General features: G+C 41.6%; 1 protein-coding gene across 2 annotated transcripts in view; it reads left to right on the forward strand.

The window, feature by feature from the left end:
- The window catches only part of acad8 (acyl-CoA dehydrogenase family, member 8), a 123980-nt gene that overhangs the window by 4417 nt on the left and 97764 nt on the right, over positions 1–21799 (forward strand). For both annotated transcript variants that reach the window (XM_072592984.1, XM_072592985.1), the window contains one exon: positions 6370–6539. In XM_072592984.1, coding sequence (XP_072449085.1) covers positions 6370–6539 — 170 coding nt within the window. The remainder of the gene's footprint in view (positions 1–6369; positions 6540–21799) is intronic.

The raw sequence follows: 21799 nt of genomic DNA on the forward strand, positions 1-21799 counted from the left end.
CCATCCATTCTACTTATTCGTGCCTCAGTATTCATATCGACAACAATGTCCTGTTCCTGATAGAATACTGACGAAAAGTATTCATTCAGCACCTCCCCAATCTCTTCAGCCTCCACACGCAACTTCCCATTACTATCCTTGATTGGACCTATTCCTTCCCTAGTCATTCTTTTATTCCTAACATACCTATAGAAAGCCTTAGGGTTTTCCCTAATCCTACCAACTAAGGACCTTTCATGTCCCCTCCTTGCTGCTCTTAGCTCTCTCTTCAGGTCCTTCCGGGCTACCTTATAACTCTCAATCGCCCCTATTGAACCTTCACGCCTCATCTTTACAAAGGCCGCCCTCTTCCATTTAACAAGGGATTCCAACTCCTTATTAAACCACGGCTCCTTCACACGACCCTTTCCTCCCTGCCTGATAGGTACGTACTTATCAAGGACACTCAATAGTTGCTCCTTGAACAAGTTCCACATATCAATTACGCTCTTGCCTTGGAATCTACTTTTCCAATCCACACATCCTAAGTCATGCCTCAACGCATCATAATTTCCCTGCCCCCAGCTATAACTCTTGCCCTGTAGTACACACTTATCCCTCTCCATCACTAGAGTAAAAATCACCGAATTGTGGTCACTGTCCCCAAAGTGCTCACCTACCTCTAGTTCTAATACCTGGCCTGGTTCGTTACCCAGAACCAAATCCAGTATGGCCTCACCTCTTGTTGGCTTATCTACATATTGTGTCAGGAAACTCTCCTGCACACATTGCACAAACACTGACAAACAAAGTAGTGAATTGAGGATGTGTAGGTTATCTTAGATTAAGGTAAATGCTCAGTCCAGCATCATGGGCTGAAGGGCCTGTACTGTGCTGTACTATTTTATGTTCTATTTAATACCATCCAGAATATAGCTGTCCATTCGACTAAGATGCTGTACACGCATCTGAACATTTAGTACCCTGATGGAGAAAATATAGCTGAAATGTGTACTGTCTACAGCATGCATTAAATTATTCTGTAACATACACAATTCAAGTGAAGGGCAGTAGGTGCTCGGGAATACTATCACCTCCAAGTTCCCCTCCCAGTCTCAAAGTATCCTGAGTACAGGAAGTACTCAAATAATGACTTTGGCAATTCAAGGAGAATGTTTGCTGTCACTTTCTGATAACCAGAATGAGCATTACCTGCTGACGATTTGAGAATTATTAATTAAATAAGATATGATGAAGTGCAAATTGGATCCCCTAGCCACCTGACCCTTTTTACTGGATAAACAGTGACACAAATGTCACCTGTCAATATATATTTTTACCCAATGGATCTGAAATTTGACCTATCGATTCTTAAAATTACATTTTAAGAATGGATAATTGGTGCTTTTCTGTAGTGTGTTCATTTAAATAAATTAGGTTTTGTACAGTCATTATCGATTAAATTTGTTAAGTCAGGATTAATTATGTTGGTGTTACTATTTTAATGTTTGCAATCACATTAACTACAACTGCTATCATCAGTTAAGTCCTTTTTTGCATTTAGAATAGAACAAAGCCACCTTTCAAACTGAACAGAATGAATGCTTAAGGGAATGATTGTAGATCCTACAATGGCCTGAATTTTGTTGTGATAATGACAGCGAAGTGTTTTGTTATACCATTGATCCTAACAGTAACTTCAGAAGTCTGGTAACATGAAATCCAGACGTGCCTGTGCGTAACAATAAATGATGTTGCTATTGACATCCACACCTTCATGAATAAATAGTGTATCTCTGCTATTTCAGAAGTTGCACTGCAGAGGTTTCCCCCAGACGGTAATTTCGACTGTGGTCCTGATCAGTGGTACTATTTGTCTCACTTGAGCTATCCTGGAAAAGTTTGGAGATTGTTGACTGGAGTGTAACTGCTTTTCATAGCAGACTAGTGTCACAATTACCATAAAACATCCTCACACTCCCTGAAAAGTTAACTCTGTAGTTATGGAAAGTCATTATTCTGATTAAAAATTCCATAGTTTAAAATTATTTTCCTTTTTATAGAAATCTTATTTTTAGTGCTAAATTCAGTTATTACATTTTTGCTCTTTGGAAATAGAAGTGAAAAGTGGTGGATTTTTAAGTGCGTTTAACATCCTGACTTGTTATGAGGATGTGACAGAAATCACAAATTGCCATTTTCTGTCGTCAAGGGCTAGATTTGGAACTAGAGTTGTTGGGTGAGTAGAAATCTTGACGTAAGTCACCAGCCAGCTTTATTCAGTCAGTAGTCAGCTCACCTGCTTTGCAGCTAACCACAAAATCCTGGCCTGTTTCACCTTGCAGAAAATGTATATGCAAAATGGATGTTGAGTCCCAGCATCAGCTACTTATCTTTATTTGGTAATTTGCGGCATCCTTCAGTGGTTATTGTTGTTTTGAGAATGCTAGCTGTAATCACTGCAGTTCATCTATTACTAAATCTGTGCAATTTACTGGTTTTAAATCTCCACAGGTGTAATATGGGTCTATATTACACAAGCTGAAGGCATGTCATAGAGATGTACAGCATGGAAACAGACCCTTCGGTCCAACCCATCCATGCCGACCAGATATCCCAACCCAATCTAGTCCCACCTGCCAGTACCTGGCCCATATCACTCAAAACTCTTCCTATTAGATTACATTAGATTAGATTAGATTAGATTGCTTACAGTGTGGAAACAGGCCCTTCAGCCCAACAAGTCCTCACCGACCCGCCGAAGCGTAACCCACCCAGGCCCATTCTCCTACACTTACCCCTTCACCTAACACTACGGGCAATTTAGCATGGTCAATTCACCTAACCTGCACATTTTTGGACTGTGGGAGGAAACCGGAGCACCCGGAGGAAACCCACGCAGACATGGGGAGAATGTGCAAACTCCACACAGAGAGTCGCCTGAGGCGGGAATTGAACACGGGTCTCTGGCACTGTGAGGCAGCAGTGCTAACCACTGTGCCACCGTGCCGCCCACCATTCATATACCCATCCAAATGCCTTTTAAATGTTGCAATTGTATCAACCTCCATCACTTCCTCTGGCAGCTCATACATATATGTATTGTGTGAAAAAGTTGCCCCTTAGGTCTCTTTTATATCTTTCCCCTGTCACCCTAAACCTATGCCCTCTAATTCTGGACTCCCTCACCCCAGGGAAAAGACTTTGTCTACTTATCCTATCCATGATTTTGTAAACCTCTATAAGGTCACCCCTCAACCTCCAACGCTTCAGGGAAAACAGCCCCAGCCTGTTCAGCCTCTCCCTATAGTTCAAACCTTCCAACCCTGGCAACATCCTTGTAAATCTTTTCTGAACCCTTTCAAGTTTCACAACATCTTTCTGATAGGAAGGAGACCACAACTGCACACAATATTCCAACAGTGGCCTAACCAATGTCCTGTACAGCCACAACATGACCTCCCAACTCCTGTACTCAATACTCTGACCAATAAACAAAAGCATACCAAACGCCTTCTTCACTATCCTATCTACTTGTGACTCCATGAGCCGGCACTTCAAGGTCTCTTTGTTCAGCAACACTCCCGAGGACCTTACCATTAAGTGTATAAGTCTTGCTAAGATTTGCTTTCCCAAAATGCAGCACCTCTCATTTATCTGAATTAAACTCAATCTGCCACTTCTCAGCCCATTGGCCTATCTGGTCAAGATCCTGTTGTAAACTTTCTTCGCTGTCCACTACACCTCCAATTTTGGTGTCATCTGCAAACTTACTAACTGTACCTGTCATGCTCACATCCAAATCATTTATGTAAATGACAAAAAGTACTGGACCCAGCACCGATCCTTGTGCTGTGATATACTTTATACTTCATACATTATTACACATAATAATAATTATTATTATTACACATAGTCCCCTATCAATTTCAGGGATTGTATATTTTCAGTATTTCCTTTTGGGTTTTGTTCTGAAGTAAAAGACTATAAGACGTAGGAGCAAAAGTAGTCTATTTAGTGAAATCATGGCTGTTCTTTAAGGCGAGTGGTGAAATATTTAAAGAAGATGCATGAGAAAAAGAGTGGTAGGTGCCTGGCTTGTGCTACCAGGGAAGATGGTAAAAGGAGAGGCAGTAGCAATATTTAAGAAGCGTTTAAACAAACACATGAACAGGCAGGGAATAGAGGGAATAGACCATGTGCAAGCAGATAGAATTAGGTTAGAATGCTTTTGTAGTTGACGCAGACATGTTGGGACATGTTGTGCAGTACTGATCTATGTTCTGATAATCCTCCACTCAATTTTTCTGGCTTATCCGCAAGTCTCGATTACTTTAGTCATTAGAAATGTGGCCAACGCAGCCTTGAATATACTTAACGACCCAGCTTTGACAGCCGTATGCTGTAAAGAATTCTACATATTTACCATTCTGATAGAAAACTTGAGAAATGAACAACTGCTTACCCTGAGATTTTGCTCTGTGGACCTGGAATCTCAGAGGGGGAAACAACATCTCCCCATCGACTTTGTCAAACCCCTAAGAATTTTGCATGTTTCTATAAGGTCCTCTCTCATTCTTCTGAACTCCAGTAAGTACCAGCCCAAACTACTCAACCTTTCCTCCTAAAGTCCTTCCATACCTGCAATGAACTTAGTTAACCTTCTCTAGACTACCCTCAATACCAGGATTTTTTTTAAGATAAGGCAACTGAGACTGTTGAAAGTACTCAGGTGGCACGGTGGCTCAGTGATTAGCACTGCTGCCTCACAGTGCCAGGGACTCGAGTCCGATTTCAGCCTCTGGCAACTGTCTATGTGGAGTTTGCACATTCTCCCTGTGTCTGCGTGGGTTTCCTCTGGGTGCTCCGGTTTCCTCCCACAATCCAAAGATGTGTAGGTTAGGTAAATTGGCCGTGCTAAATTGCCCATAGTGTTAGTTAGAGTTTAATGTAGAGTAATTTGGTAGGGGAATGGATTTGGGTGAGGTACTGTTCGGAGGGTCGGTGTGGAGTTGTTGGGCCGAAGGGCTGTTTCCACATTGTAGGGATTCTATGGTTCTGCTTCAGCTGTGGTCTGATCAGTTACTGGTATAATTTAAGCAAAGCTTTCCTATTTTTTTAATAAAAATTCCCTTTGAAATTAAGGCTAGTGGATGCTAACTTTTTGTAATTTGTATACCAGCAACCACAAATTCCTCTGTGCAGCTTTTTTACAATCTTTTCTGTTTTAAATAATATTTAGTTCTTCTGTTCTTCCCATCAAAGTGCAAAACCTCACATTTTCCCACATTATATTCTATCTGCTATGATTTTGGTCAGTTGCTAGCTTTGTCTTTATCTATCTGTAGACTCTTAGGTCATCATCACTACTTGCCATTCCACCTATTTTTGTCAATCTCAAACTTAGCGATAGTATATGTACTTCTATTATCCAAGTCGCTATTTTGTAAATAATTGTGGCTGCTGTATCTTTCCTTGGTTTACAGTTGGCATCCTTAAAATGACTCCTTTATCCCACCTCTCTGCTCTGTTAGTTAGCCAATCCTATCTCCTCAACCCTTTATACTACCTCAAATATCAGGGTTCTTATTGAGTAGTCTTATGTATGGTACATTATTGAATGCCTTTTGGAAATCCAAATATACTACATCTTCTGGTTCCCCTTTACCCACTATTTGTTACAACCTCAAAAACTGTAATGTACTTGTCATGCATGAATTCTTGTTCATGAAGCCATGTTGACTCTACTTGATTATATTATACATTTCTACTTGCTCCACTATTAAATCTTTTATAATAGGTTAAAATTTGTAATTTTGAAGATTAGTCCAACTTGCCTGTTGTTGTCTTTCCATTGTAAATAAGGGTGTTCCATAGACAGTTTTCCAATTCTCTAAGATTTTTCTAGGATCCAACAATTCTTGGTGGATTAAGACAGTGCATCCACTATTTCTGTAGCCGCTTCTTTTTAAAACCTAGTTGTAACCCATCAAGCCCAGTGGATGGTTAGCCCCAGTAGTTTCCTTAAACTTTCTCTTCACTGGTAATTATATTTATTTCCTCCTCTTCCCCAATTTAGTATTTTTGTAATGCCAATAGTATCTTGTCCTGCGAAGACCGGGAAATATTTATTTAACTCTTCTACTGTTTTTTGTTACCCCATTATTTCCCTTGCCTCGTTCTCTGTTGTCTCTCTCTTACTTTTTATATCTTTAAGAAGGCTCTACTGTCTGTTTTTGTTACCTTCTGGTTTGACGTTATAGTTTATTTTGGTCATCTTATGATAGCTGTTAAAACTTCCTCAGTCTTCTGATTTTATTCCATGTTGTAGGTTTTTGCTTCCTTTCTTTAAAAGGTCTTTTATCATTTATGTCTTTTAATATTGAGCAGGAAATCTTTCCAGTGGAGACAATGAGGAAAGCTGCACAACTTGGATTTGGTGGGATTTATGTTCGTCAAGATGTTGGGGGATCAGGACTATCACGAGTGGACACCTCAATCATATTTGAAGCATTATCAACAGGCTGTGCAAGTACCACTGCTTACATCAGCATTCATAAGTAAGTAGCATTGAAAATTGCACCCAACCCACAAGTACTTTAAAATTTTCAGAGCAACTGATCCTCTCCCTGTAGTGTTATCGCTCATCACAGCAACAACAGTGTATATGAGTGGAGAGGTTTTGCAGGAGTAAAAAGGAACTAGCAATAGTAGGGGAATTTGAGGACTTGAATGAAGACATGATTGAAGAGGCACCTTTTGAAAAAGTTCTTGAAAGAGTAGTGGGGAAGGTCTGTAGAGTGCAACAAGTATTGGTGCTTGGGCCGCAATTATCTACAACATATGTTAATGATTTGAATGAGGAAAGTCGAAGTACTGTAGGCACACTTATGGGTGAGAAAATAGATGGAAAGGAGAGTGTTGAGAATAACATAATCTGTAGCGGGATATAGGGCAATGTAAGCGAGCAGGCAAAAACTTGGCAGATGGAATCTAATGTGGGAAAATGTAAGGTAATGCACTTTGGCAAAAAGAATACAGGAGCCACATATTATTTAAAAAGACTGAAGGAAGCTACTGAATTTAGGAATTCTCATGCATGAGTCATAAAAAGCTAACTTCCATGTTCAACAGGTAATAGGGAAGGCAAATGGAATGTTGGCTTTTATTTCAAATGGGCTGGAGTGTAAAGGTTGGGGAGGTTTTACTAAAACTACATAAGGTATGAGTTAATCCACAGCTGACATACTGTGAACAGTTTTGAGCCCCTTAGCTAAAGAAGGATATGCTGGCATCGGAGGCAGTCCAGAGAAGGTTTATGAAGTTGATACCAGGAATAGAAATACTCGTCTTATGAGGAAAGATTGAGTGGGTTTCTACACAATAGAAATGTAGATTGTTTGTTTGGAAGGAAACATCCAAACAATCTACTGCAGCTGAAGAACCCGAGGCACTACGGAGGTAGTGCCTCCCACCCACCCTCCTCCTCTAACCTAATAATAAGATCCGTTGTGGTAAGGAGGTAAGTGCCGAATTTTGCTTGTTGTATTCTTTAGACCCAGTTTTTTTTAAAATAAAGGTTAGCTTTAGAGGGATGGCAGTGAAGGCAGTGCAATGTTCCTCCTGCAACATGTATGAGGTGAGGGATGCCATGGACGTCCCTGCTGATTACACTTGCAGGAAGTGCACCCATCTCCAGCTCCTCCAAGACCGTGTTAGGGAACTGGAGCTGGAGCTGGAGTTGGATGAACTTCGGATCATTCGGGAGGCAGAGGGGGTCATAGATCGGAGCTATAGGGAAGTAGTAACTCCAAAGATGGCAGATAGATGGGTGACAGTGAGGGGGACTGGGAGGAAGCAGCCAGTGCAGGGACCCCCTGTGGTCGTTCCCCTCAAGAACAAGTATACCGTTTTGGATACTTGTGGGGGGGACGACTTACCAGGGGTAAGTGATGGGGCTCAGGCCTCTGGCACGGAGCCTGTCCCCGCTACTCAGAAGGGAAGGATGGAGAAGAGCAGAGCAATAATAATTGGGGACTCGATAGTTCGGGGCACAGATAGGCGGTTTTGTGGGAACGAGAGAGACTCACGTTTGGTATGTTGCCTCCCAGGTGCAAGGGTACGTGATGTCTCTGATCGTGTTTTCCGGGTCCTTAAGGGGGAGGGGGAGCAGCCTGAAGTCGTGGTCCATATTGGCACCAATGACATAGGTAGGAGGAGTGCTGAGGATGTTAGACAGGCTTTTAGGGAGCTAGGTTGGAAGCTCAGAGTTAGAACGAACAGAGTTGTTGTCTCTGGTTTGTTACCCGTGCCACGTGATAGAGAGTTGAGGAATAGGGAGAAAGAAGAGTTAAATGCGTGGCTACAGGGATGGTGCAGGAGGGAGGGATTTCGGTACTTGGATAACTGGGGTTCTTTCTGGGGAAGGTGGGACCTCTATAGACAGGATGGTCTGCACCTGAACCTGAGGGGCACCAGTATCCTTGGGGGGAGGTTTGCTATTGCTCTTGGGGGGGTTTTAAACTAACTCTGCAGGGGCATGGGAACCCAGACTGTAGCTTTAGGGTGCAGGACCTGGAGTGTAGGGAGGTTAGGAATATGGCATCAATCTTAAAGGATGGTGCCTGTAAACAGAAGAGTGGCTTGAAGTGTGTATACTTTAATGCCAGAAGTATACGAAATAAGGTAGGTGAACTTGCAGCGTGAGTTGGTACCTGGGACTTCGATGTTGTGGCTATTACGGAGACATGGCTAGATCAGGGACAGGATTGGCTGTTGCAGGTTCCAGGGTTTAAATGTTTTAGTAGGGTCAGAGGTGGGGGTAAAAGAGGGGGGGGGTGTGGCTTTGCTTGTCAAAGATAGTATTACAGCGGTGGAAAGGAAGATGGATGAAGATTTGCCATCTGAGGTAGTTTGGGTTGAGGTTAGGAATAGGAGAGGTGAGGTCACCCTGTTAGGAGTCTTTTACAGGCCTCCTAATAGTCCTAGAATTGTTGAAGAAAGGATTGTGAAGATGATTCAGGAGAAGAGTAACAGTAATAGGGTGATTGTTATGGGAGACTTTAACTTTCCTGATATTGATTGGGAAAGCTATAGCTCAAGTTCGTTAGATGGGTCAGTGTTTGTGCAATGTGTGCAGGAGAGTTTCCTGACACAATATGTAGATAAGCCAACAAGAGGTGAGGCCATACTGGATTTGGTTCTGGGTAACGAACCAGGCCAGGTATTAGAACTAGAGGTAGGTGAGCACTTTGGGGACAGTGACCACAATTCGGTGATTTTTAGTCTAGTGATGGAGAGGGATAAGTGTGTACTACAGGGCAAGAGTTATAGCTGGGGGCAGGGAAATTATGATGCGTTGAGGCATGACTTAGGATGTGTGGATTGGAAAAGTAGATTCCAAGGCAAGAGCGTAATTGATATGTGGAACTTGTTCAAGGAGCAACTATTGAGTGTCCTTGATAAGTACGTACCTATCAGGCAGGGATGAAAGGGTCGTGTGAGGGAGCCGTGGTTTAATAAGGAGTTGGAATCCCTTGTTAAATGGAAGAGGGCGGCCTTTGTAAAGATGAGGCGTGAAGGTTCAATAGGGGCGATTGAGAGTTATAAGGTAGCCCGGAAGGACCTGAAGAGAGCTAAGAGCAGCAAGGAGGGGACATGAAAGGTCCTTAGTTGGTAGGATTAGGGAAAACCCTAAGGCTTTCTATAGGTATGTTAGGAATAAAAGAATGACTAGGGAAGGAATAGGTCCAATCAAGGATAGTAATGGGAAGTTGCGTGTGGAGGCTGAAGAGATTGGGGAGGCGCTGAATGAATACTTTTCGTCAGTATTCACTCAGGAACAGGACATTGTTGTCGATATGAATACTGAGGCACGAATAAGTAGAATGGATGGCTTTGAGATATGTAGAGAAGAGGTGTTGGAAATTCTGGCAAGGGTGAAAATAGATAAGTCCCCTGGGCCTGATGGCATTTATCCTAGGATTCTCTGGGAAGCAAGGGAGGAGATTGCAGAGCCATTGGCCTTGATTTTTGTGTCCTCTTTGTCGACAGGAGTAGTGCCAGAGGACTGGAGGCTAGCAAACGTGGTTCCCTTGTTCAAGAAGGGGAGTAGGGATAATCCTAGTAACTATAGGCCAGTGAGTCTCACTTCTGTTGTGGGCAAAGTCTTAGAGAGAATTGTAAGGATTTATGCACATCTGGATAAGAATGATGTGATCAAGGATAGTCAGCATGGTTTTGTGAAGGGCAGGTCGTGCCTCACAAACCTTATTGAATTCTTTGAGAAGGTGACGAAGGAGGTAGATGAGGGGAAAGCGGTAGATGTGGTATATATGGATTTTAGTAAGGCGTTTGATAAGGTCCCCCATGGTAGGCTACTGCAGAAAATACAGAGATATGGCATTGAGGGTGAGTTGGAGGTTTGGATTAGGAATTGGCTCTCTGGAAGAAGACAGAGGGTAGTAGTTGATGGCAAAGGTTCATCTTGGAGTGCCGTCACTAGCGGTGTTCCGCAAGGATCTGTTTTGGGACCATTGCTGTTTGTCATTTTTATAAATGACCTGGAGGAAGGGTTAGAAGGTTGGGTGAGCAAGTTTGCGGATGATACGAAAGTCGGAGGAGTTGTAGACAGTGAGGAAGGATGTGGCAGGTTACAGCGGGATATAGAGAAGCTGCAGAGCTGGGCAGAAAGGTAGCAAATGGAGTTCAATGTAGCTAAGTGTGAAGTGATTCACTTTGGTAAGAGTAATAAAAAGATGGATTACTGGGCTAATGGTAGACTACTTGGTAGTGTGAAAGAGCAGAGGGATCTTGGTGTCCATGTACACAGATCTCTGAAAGTTGCCACCCAGGTAAATAGTGCAGTGAAGAAGGCATATGGCGTACTGGCTTTTATTGGTAGAGGAATTGAGTTCCGGAGTCCTGAGGTCATGCTGCAGTTGTATAAGACTCTGGTGCAGCCGCTTCTGGAATATTGTGTGCAGTTTTGGTCGCCATACTATAGGAAGGATGTGGAGGCACTGGAACGGGTGCAGAGGAAGTTTACCAGGATGTTGCCTGGTATGGTAGGAAGATCCTATGAGGAAAGGCTGAGGCACTTGGGGTTGTTTTCATTGGAGAAAAGAAGGTTTAGGGGTGACTTGATAGAGGTGTACAAGATGATTAGGGGGTTAGATAGGGTTGACAGTGAGAACCTTTTTCCACGTATGGAGTCAGCTATTACAAGGGGGCATAGCTTTAAATTAAGGGGGGGTAGATATAGGACTGATGTTAGGGGTAGGTTCTTCACTCAGCGAGTCGTAAGTTCATGGAATGCCCTGCCAGCAGCAGTAGTGGACTCTCCCTGTTTATGGGTATTTAAGCGGGCATTGGATAGGTATATGGAGGATAGTGGGTTAGTGTAGGTTAGGTGGGCTTTGATCGGCGCAACATCGAGGGCCGAAGGGCCTGTACTGCGCTGTATTCTTCTATGTTCTATGTTCTATGAAATGAGTAGTGGGTTCTTTAAGGCACCATTACTTCCATATTGCCTTCACCTTTGTGTCATCAGTAATTATGACAGTGTTCCCTCAATTCCTGAGTCCAGATAAGAACTTTTTGAAGTTAGAAATAACCCTGAAACAACTCTGGGACATCAATCACAACTTAACACAACAATCACAACTTATCATCAATAAGCTGCACACACTGTGGAAGGAGAGGTCCAGAATGAGAGACAGCCCAAGTGAGTATATGGTGTGGGGAATTTGGAGGTAGTATCAAAGTTTGGTGCAGCAGGCAAGCGGTGTTGTTTGCTTGTTTTTTTGGTTCATAGCTTGTAAGATATTTTTTAACAGAATAAATTGAAGCCCAGGATCAGGGGCTCAGCACAAGAGTGACATTGCAGGTAAACCTGTTGATAGCTTCTAATATGACTATCGACTCTAGGTTACTTTCAAAATGAAGGTAAATAGGGGAAATGTTTATAGGTTACAAATTAAATGACCAATAGGAAAATTTCTAAGTCAAATTAAGAACTAAGTACTGTAAATAAAATAGATATTCAAGTTTGGGTGATCTGCTGTCCTGCATGATGTGGAAGCTATTGTTGTTCATAGTGACCACATCTGTAAGAACTGTTCGTTGGTTGAGGAACTCTGGCAGTCTGATTTTCAAACACTGCGACACATTGAAAGGGAGAAGGTTATCCTCTGTGTTTCAGGAGGCAGTCACACCTTATATTAGTTGCCTTGAATTTGGTCAGGGACAGGATTGTGTGACTATGAGTGAGGTAGGTAGAGGGATCCAGACAATTATGTTGTAGAAACATTAGCTCTTGAGCTTGTCCAGCAAGTGTGAGATTCTTGCTCCCTGTGTAGATGAAAGTGTGGATTGTAGCGAGGATGAACAAACTGACCATGGCACTGTGGTACACTTGTGGTTCAAGACTAGAGAGAGAAAAAGAAGTGTAGTTGTAATCAGGGATTGTATAGTTGGGGGAATAGATGCTGTTCTCTGTGGCCAGGATCGAGAGTACTGAAGGCTGTAGAGCCTGCCTGGTGCCTGATTCAGGGTATCAAATCTGGGATACAGAAGAATTTGGAGTAGGAGGGGAAAAATTCAGATGTCGTGATCTATATAGATACCAATAATATCGCTGGTGATGGAATATGAGCTTCTTTGTGCTAAATTAGAAAGTAGAACTAAAAAGTACTCCACAACCACCTGATGAAGGATCAGTGCTCCGAAAGCTGTGCTTCCAAATAAACCTGGTGTTGTGTGATTTTTAACTTTGTACACCCCAGTCCAACACCGGCATCTCCAAATCACGACTATTACAGTAATCATAGGGAACTGCAATATGCAGGTAGACTAGGAAAATGGAATTTCTGTGAAATGGGTTGTTTTGGAGCAGCTTGTAGAAGAGTCCACTAGGGATCGGGCAGTTCTGAATTTGATTATGTTTAATGAGGAAGACTTGATTAGGGAGCTGAAGGTGAAGAATCCCCCAGGGGGCAGTGCCCATAATATGATAGAATTCACCCTGCAGTTTGAGAGGGAGAAGCTGGAATCAGATGTAACAATATTATAGTTGAGTGAAGGGACTACAAAGTCATGGGCTGGCCAGAGTTGTTTGGAAGGAGAGCCGAGCAGTGAAGAGAGTGAAGCAGCAATGGTAGGAGTCTCTGGGGATAATTCAGGACACACAGGAGAAATCCATCCAAAGGATGAAACAATGTACGAAAGGCTGACAAGGGAAGTGATGGACAGCATAAAAGCAAAAGAACAAAACATAGAATGTGAAGAAGATTATTGGGAAGCATTAGATTAGAAATCCTTTAAAAACCTGCAGAGGATAACTTCATAAAAAAACGGATTCGAAGATGGAATATGAGCAGAAGCTAGTTTGTAATATAAAAGATGATTACAAGATTTTTTTTAACATTAAGACAAAAGAAAGCAATGAGTGGACATTGTACCACTGGAAAATGAGGAACAAAAATGCATGGTACTTTGCATCAGTTTTCACAGTAGAAAACACCAGCAGTTTACCAAACCTTCAAGAGCTATGGAACAGAAGTGAGTGCAATAGACTAAGGAGAATATGCTGGGGAAGCTGAAACTTATGAAGTTGGATTAATCACCTGGGCTAAACGGACTACTCCCCAGAGCTCTGAAAGAGGTAGCTCAGGAGATTATGGAGTCATTAGTGGTAGTGGTTCAGAAATGACTGGAGTCGGTGAGGCCAATGCAATATCTCTGTTTAAGGAGGGAGGAAGAAGACAAGAAACTTGACAAGTTTGCCTAATCTTTAATTTTGGTTGTTAGCAAGATTTTAGCATCTGTTATTCAGGATGAGATTTGGAGTACTTGGAAGTGCATGGTAAATAGGGCTGAGTCAGCATAGTATTGTCAAGGAGAAGTTATGCCTGACTAATGCACCTAACTGATAAGGGGATTGAGAGTTACAGGGACAAAGTGGGAGGATGAGATTGAGAAGCATATCAGCCATGATCAAATGGCAGAACAGACCTGATGGAGCAGACTTACGCTATTCGGTCATATAACTTAAGGGCTCCTTCTTTGTCTTCTGCCCTTCAGCCTTCTCTATTAGTGTTTTTCTGGCTGACCTCTTCTCCCTATCCTGCAAAAAAGTTTACTTTTTCCAAACCCTTCCACCCTTTTCTGTCCCATGCTAAGTAACACTTGCTTGTACCCTTTGGAGTATGTTGGCTCTTTGATACCCAGCAACACCAGGTAGACACCTGGTTAATGAATTAATTAATTGCATGAATTTATCACCTTATCTCCCTAACTTTCCTCAAACATCTGTTCTTCTGACTTTAGCCTCTTGTAACATCATCCCCTTCTTTACCACATTAGATTTCCAATTCGGTCACTTTGGTTTTGCAATCCTGGAATTCCTTGCTGAAATTCTATTGCCCCTCTTTTCCTAGGTTTCGATCCTATTAGGTGTCTTCCATTTTTATCTGTTTGTGTCCCTGAAGCGTGCTAGGATGTTTTCCTGCGCAAAATGAGTTATGTAAATGCAAAGCTAAATACTAAATAATGGAAACCTGAAACAAAAACAACACTTTGCTCTATTGCAAAATTAGTAGACTTTGTCTAACCTTCTATTAACAGATGGTTTCTCCAATTAAGTGTCATTGCCCTTGCTTCAAACTCTGTTTCCTCGATACTAACACCATCCCTTTCACTGATAATTGTCTGAGATTAAGTCAGACTGTTTGTGATCATGATGTCATATTTGCTCCCAAGATGAATTCCAATCTCATTACCTTTGCCATCACTAAGTCTGCCTACTTCTCCATTCATAACATCACCTAGCCTTTCCCCTTTCTCAGCTCGTCTGCTGCTAAGGCCTTCATTCATGTCTTCGTTAACCTTATGCTTGATTGTTTCAGCACACAACTGGCTAGGTTCCTGCATTCTATCTGTGAAAGACTTCAGATCATCGAGAACTTTGCTGTCCATGTCTCATTTTACTTTCAGTTCTGTGTGTGCTGATCCATATTGGTTGTGAGAATTCTAAACTTCTCATCCACTTTTTCAAATACCTCTCTCTTTTCCCGAACTTTGTGAATGTTTCCCATGCCCTTTGCGATATCTACCTTCCTCTGAATCTAACTTATTGTACATTCCAGATTTTAATTGCTCCATTGTTGCTGACCTTGCTTCCAGTGCCTAGTCTCCAAGCTCTGCAACACACCCAATCTTTACACTCCAAACCTCAATCTCGTGCTTGTCTTATAATGTGCTGATCAATCTGAGCTAATATCTGTGCCTAGATGCTTTATTTTTCATTATAATGCTCCTGGGAAGCACCTCTAAAGATGCTCTGTAAATACAATACACACAACACAGCAGATCTGGCACACTAATGTTTCAGGTCATTGACTGATTAGGACAATTGGAAAAGGTTTTAAGTACTAAAGCAAAGAAAGGGGATGGTGGAGTTTCAGGAAAACAAGAAAAGAATTTCTCTGTTGGTAGAATACAAGTGATACTAAAAGGCTAGGGGTAAGGGTGAGGCGTCACAGGGAATGGGACAATTAAATAACAAAAAAAAATCCAGTGATGTAAATAGATAAAGGCAAAATTATTAACAACAGCTGCTGTTCAGAAAAAAACCAAGACCTGTGCTGATAGTTATCTGAAATTCTTCAAAAGTATTCAGTTCAGAAGGACATTGCGTCCATTCAAAGTGCTGTTTCTTAAGCGTACATTGAACTTCATTCAAGCACTGTAGTAGGCTATGGGCAGGCAAGTTTATGTGATAGCAAAGCTACAGTCTTGATGATCAGAGGCACACTTAAAGAGTTAATGGAGGTGTTTTGTAGCGTGTAAGCCCAGGCAATAGAACATAAAACAGCACAGCGCAGAACAGGCACTACAGCCCTCAATGTTGTACCGACCTGTGAACTATTCTCAACTCGTCCCCCAACGCTATCCCAGTGGTTGAGTTAACTACATTGGCAGGTAGGGCATTCCACGCCCTTATCACTCTGTGTAAAGAACCTGCCTCTGACATCTGTCCTAAATCTATCGCCCCTCAATTTGTAGTTATGCCCCCTCGTACAAGCTGACGTCATCATCCTAGGAAAAACTCTTTCACTGTCTACCCTATCTAATCCTCTGATCATCTTGTATGTCTCTATTAAATCCCCTCTTAGCCTTCTTCTTTCCAATGAGAACAAACCCAAGTCTCTCGGTCATTCCTCATAAGACCTTCCCTCCAGACCAGGCAACATTCTGGTAAATCTCCTCTACACCTTTTCCAATGCTTCCATATCCTTCCTGAAATATGGCAACCAGAACTGTACACAATATTCCAAGTACGGCTACACTAGTGTTTTGTATAGTTGCAGCATGATATTGCGGCTCCAGAACTCAATCCCTCTACCAATGAAACCTAACACAGCATATGCCTTCTTAACAGCACTATCCACCTGGGTGGCAACTTTCAGGGATCTATGTACATGGACTCCAAGATCCCTCTGCACATCCACATTACCAATAATCTTTTCATTGACCCAATACTCTGCCTTCCTGTTATTCTTCCCAAAGTGCATCATCTCACATTTAGCTGCACTGAACTCCATTTGCCACCTGTCAGCCCAATTCTGCAGTTTATCCAGTTCCCCCTGCCACCTGTAACATTCTTCCAAACTGTCCACTACTCCACTGACTTTAGTGTCATCTGCAAATTTACTAATCCATCTACCTATGCCTGTGTCTAAGTCATTTATAAAAATGACAAACAGCAGTCGTCCCAAAACAGATCTTGTGGAACACCACTGGACTCCAGGCTGAATATGTTCCATCAACAACCACTCGCTGCCTTCTTTCAGAAAAGCAGTTTCTAATCCAAACTGCTAAATCACCCTCAATCCCATGACTCCACATTTTGTCCATTAGCCTACCATGTGGAACCTTATCAAAGGCTTTACTGAAGTCCATGTATACCACATCAACTGCCCTACCCTCATCTACAAGCTTGCTCACATAGAAAAAATGAGGTTTGTGAGATATGACCAGCCCTTGTCGAAACCAAGTTGATTATCTGAAATCAAATTGTTGCTTGCTGGATGATTATAAATCCTATCTCTTATAATCCTTTCCAAAACCTTTCCTACAATAGAAGTAAGGCTCGCTGGTCTATAATTACCAGTCATCTGGGTCATCTCTACTGCCCTTGAACAAGGGCACAACATCTGCAATCCTCCAGTCCTCTGGTACTAAATCTGGTAGACAATGACTCCAATATCAAAGCAAAGGCTCTGCTATCTCCTCCCTAGCTTCCCAGAGAACCCTTGGATAAATCCTATCCGGCCCAGGGGACTTGTCTACTTTCACTCCTCCTAGAATTGATAACACCTCTTCGTAACTAACCTTGATCCTTTATCGTCTAATATCTCATATTTCATTCTTCTCCCCTACAATATTCTCCTTCTCCTGAGTGAAAACCAATGAGAAATGTTTGTTTAGCACTTCTCTGATCTCCACAGGGTCCACACTCAACTTCCCACTTCTGTCTTTGACTGGCCCTATTCCTACCTTAGTCATCCTTTTATTCCTCACATACATGATGAATAAGCTTTAGGGTTCTCCTTTATTCTATTTGCTAAAGACTGCTCGTGTCCTCTCTTTGCTCTTATTAACTCTCTCTTTAAATCCTTCCCAGCTGATCTGTAACTCTCCATTGCCTCATCTGAGCCAGCTTGTCTCATCAACACATAAGCTGCCTCCTTCCGCTTAACAAGAGGTGCAATTTTTGTAGTAAATCACAGTTCCCTTACCTTATCACATCCTCCCTGTCTGACAGAGACATAACTATCAAGGACACGCAATATCTGTTCCTGAAACCAGTTCCACATTTCCATTGTCTGCATCCTTACATTTTGCTACCCCATTCTGTACATCCTAATTCTTGCCTAAACGCATCATAATTGTCCTTGCCCCATTGATAACTCTTGACCTGTAGCATGTACGTAGAGTTATCGATGGGGCAGTATTTGATCTCCTTATTGTAAAGTGGACCACATTGTGAACAGTTGATGCTTTGTATTAAACTGAAAGAAGTCATGGCTTTATCTGATATAGGCTTTAGACATTGAGAACAGAGGAGGTGAAAGTTCAAACCTGTAGGAGTCCCCTGAGTTGATCCTGCTTGCGAATCTATTTCCATTTTGGATACAGGTCAGGATGATGGTTCCTCAGAATAGTACTGCCAGTCTTATGTCAGTGGCACATGGATGGCTGAGCTACACGGGAGAATTGGAATATGAATAGAAGAGTAATATTAACAGGGGATTCCATTTTCGGGGACCAGACAGGTGTTTCTGCGACTATAGACATGACTACACAATGGTATGTTGCCTATCTTGTGCCAAGATAATGGATGCACTGTCTGAAGGGAGGGTGATCAGCCAAAGATCATAACCTATGTTAGTACTGAAGACTTAGATAGGAATGAGGACAAGCTCCTGAAAGCAGATTTCAGGGAGCTGTGTAGGAGATTGAAAAGAAGGGCTTCTAAGTGTGTAGTCACAGGATTACTCCAAGTTCCAAGCCATAGCATCGAAACAGAAAAAATGAGCGATTGAACATAGAGCTGGTACATAAGGTTAGGGCATTGGATTTCTGGAGCATTGGGACCTGTTCTGGGGGAAGATGGAACTTGTAGAAGCTGGACTGTCTATCTTTGCAGGGAAATTTGCCACTATTGTTAGGAAGGATTTAAACTAGATTAGATTACTTACAGTGTGGAAACATGCCCTTCTGCCCAACAAGTCCACACCGACCCACCGAAGCGCACCCCACCCAGACCCATTTCGCTACACTTAACACTACAGGCAATTTAGCATGGCCAATTCACCTAACCTGCACTTTTTTGGATTGTGGGAGGAAACCAGAGCACCCGGAGGAAACCCACGGAGACAAGGTGAGAATGTGCAAACTCCACACAGTCAGTCGCCTGAGGCGGGAATTGAATCCGGGTGTCTAGCGCTGTGAGGCAGTGGTGCTAACCACTGTGCCACCGTGCCGTGGAAAGAAATGGAAACCTTAAGTAAACTCAGCAGGGAATCAAAGACAGAAACTTAATAAGTGACTCTGAAAGACAAAGGAAACAGAGATTATACAGCACAGGAATTTGGCAGTGGTAAAAGGTGTACATGCAAATGAAGCAGTATTACAAATTAAGCCAATAGGCTGAGGGCACATCAACACGTGGCAAGATGATGTCATTGGTATAACAATAATTTGGCTTAAAGACAGGCAAGACTGACAGCTCTAGATAGTTTTCAGGCAGGATAAAGAAGGGGATGAAAAATGTCAGGGCATAATATTGATGGTTAAAACACCAATTGTAGCAATGAGGAGTGAGCATATACTAAACGAAGCATCAAATCTGCCAAATGGGTTGAGCTCAGAAACAGGAAAAGGCAGCTCTACTACTAGGTATGTACAGTCAAATGTTGGAACAAATATGGAGGCGAACTTTTGTGCAGAAAGAAAAGTCTAATAATAGATAAGGATTTCAACTACTTGATGTTCAAAAGGGCCACTTCTGTACCGTACAATTCTACCCAAATATCGACTAGGATACAAAATGTGAAAAGCAGAGTGCACAATTCTTGAATTGTGTTCAAGAGGACTTTGTTAGCCTTGCATACGATAAGCCCAATAAGAGACGGCATAATTCTAGATTTAGACTTTGGAAATGAAGCTGATCAGGTGGATGATTATCAATAGAATCATAGAATTTTGGAGTACAGAAGGAGGCCATTTAGCCAATCATGTCTGTACTGGCTCTTGAAAGAGCTACCCAGCTAGATCCATTCTCCAACCCGATTTTTATAGCCCTCTAAATTCATTACTTTCAAATATATAACTAACTCACTTTTGAAATTTTCTATAGAATCTACCTCCTCTTAATCTTCTTGATCTTCTCTGCTGCAAGGAGAGTAAGACTAATTTCTCTACTATATCCTTGTATAAGGAATCCTTCATTCTTGGTATTATTTTTGTAAATCTCCTTTGCTGATGAATGGAATTGGCATATTCCTGTAGAAAAAAAGTGAAGATTGGATGAGGTGCTTAAAATAGTTTGAAATAGTTTTATATATTAAAAAAAAAGCTGGGTTAAATGCTAATGGAAATCAAATGGATTGTAAACAATAAGAATGAAAAAGAAGATTTGAAAAGTCAATTGAAATGAAGAAGTAACTCATGAATAAATAGTATAAGTATATAACTTCTTTGTCACATCACTATTCCCTTTGGCCGTTTAGGTTTCAGCAACGTAAGAACCATAGTAGGTCATTTGGTTCCTCCAGCCTGCTCTGCCATTCATTCAGATGAAAGCCATTCTCCTACACTATCCACATAATATCCAGAAATCTATCAATCTCTGAATATAATCAATATCTGAGCTGCTGTCATTCAATCTCTCCTGCTAGTCACCTAACCACAGACCTTTGTTTGTTCTTGTCCTATGCAACCTTTCCTCAAAATTTATTATATCTCTAACTTTTCTGATTTAAGATGACAGACTTAAAACTAGTATCTCTGATTTTCCAGACACCAAAGCTGCCAGACTGTTGTTTTTTTTATGTATTTTCTATTTTACTGTTTTCAGTATCTACTGTAGAATTTTGTTTTTCCATTAGATTAAGTTAAAGGTTTTTACAAGACATTAGTCAGAGTGAAATGAGATGAGGGAGATTCGATAGAAGAAAATTCTCTCAAAAAATGTTGAACTGCACCCTTAAAAATGCTTTGTAGAATCCTGAGGGCTGTTCTGTAGAGAATAGGATAAACCATGTCACTGTAGAACATTCAGCCCTAACGTGAGCAGTCTTTAAGCTACTATAGCCCGCAGCAGAAAAGTAATATTAATAACCACCAAGAGAGTCATTCGTTAATTAAAGCTAGTAGCACAGTTTTGTAAAAGACAGTTCTTGTCAAAAAGATTCTACTGATCAAGAGAGTAGAATCTGTAACATGGCTTTAGATTTATAGAAGACATTTGATTAAGTACTAATTAGAATGCTTGTAAATCAAATTGAAGACACATTAAGGGAATATAGCAATTCAACAAAGGATGTTGTTAAATGGACAATCATGATTCGGAGATGCCGGCGTTGGACTGGGGTGTACAAAGTTAAAAATCACACAACACCAGGTTATAGTCCTTCAGGTTGAAGGAGCAGTGCTCCAACAGCTAGTGTTTTCAATTAAACCTGTTGGACTATAACCTGGTGTTGTGTGATTTTTAACTTTGAATGGGCAAAGTGGCTATTTTCAAGACTGGAAGATATAACCTAACCCTAACCTGATCACAGGTGATTTCCCTAGGGGTCAGTGATGGAATAACTATTCTCCTCAATGTGGGTAAATGATGTGGCTTAAGGACATAAGAGGTACTATGTCAAAATCAATTCATGACAAAAATAGAAAGTCAATGTTGGCTTTTAGTCCTTTTTTTTATCATAATGCAAACGAAGCTTGGAGCTTGTGATTACCAACTCTGAACTGAATGTGTTGTTATTCCGTGTTCCAGTCTTAGCTGGAATGTTACTTAGATGTCAAACTTACTGACTAGGTTACGCAGCTGGTTTTCATCATATATCAGGACATAGATGAAAAGCAGAGCGGGTTAGATGGTTGTACAGTGATAATATCACTTTACTTATAATTTAATGGGGCCTTCTTGGTTGTAACTGTATCTCTGGATCGAGAGGCCCGGGTTCAAGTCCAAACTACTCCAGAAGTGTGAAAAACACCACTGTACACCATTAGAAAAAATAGGTGA

This window comes from Chiloscyllium punctatum, chromosome 23 (genome assembly GCF_047496795.1).
Source record: "Chiloscyllium punctatum isolate Juve2018m chromosome 23, sChiPun1.3, whole genome shotgun sequence".
Lineage (NCBI taxonomy): Eukaryota > Metazoa > Chordata > Chondrichthyes > Orectolobiformes > Hemiscylliidae > Chiloscyllium > Chiloscyllium punctatum.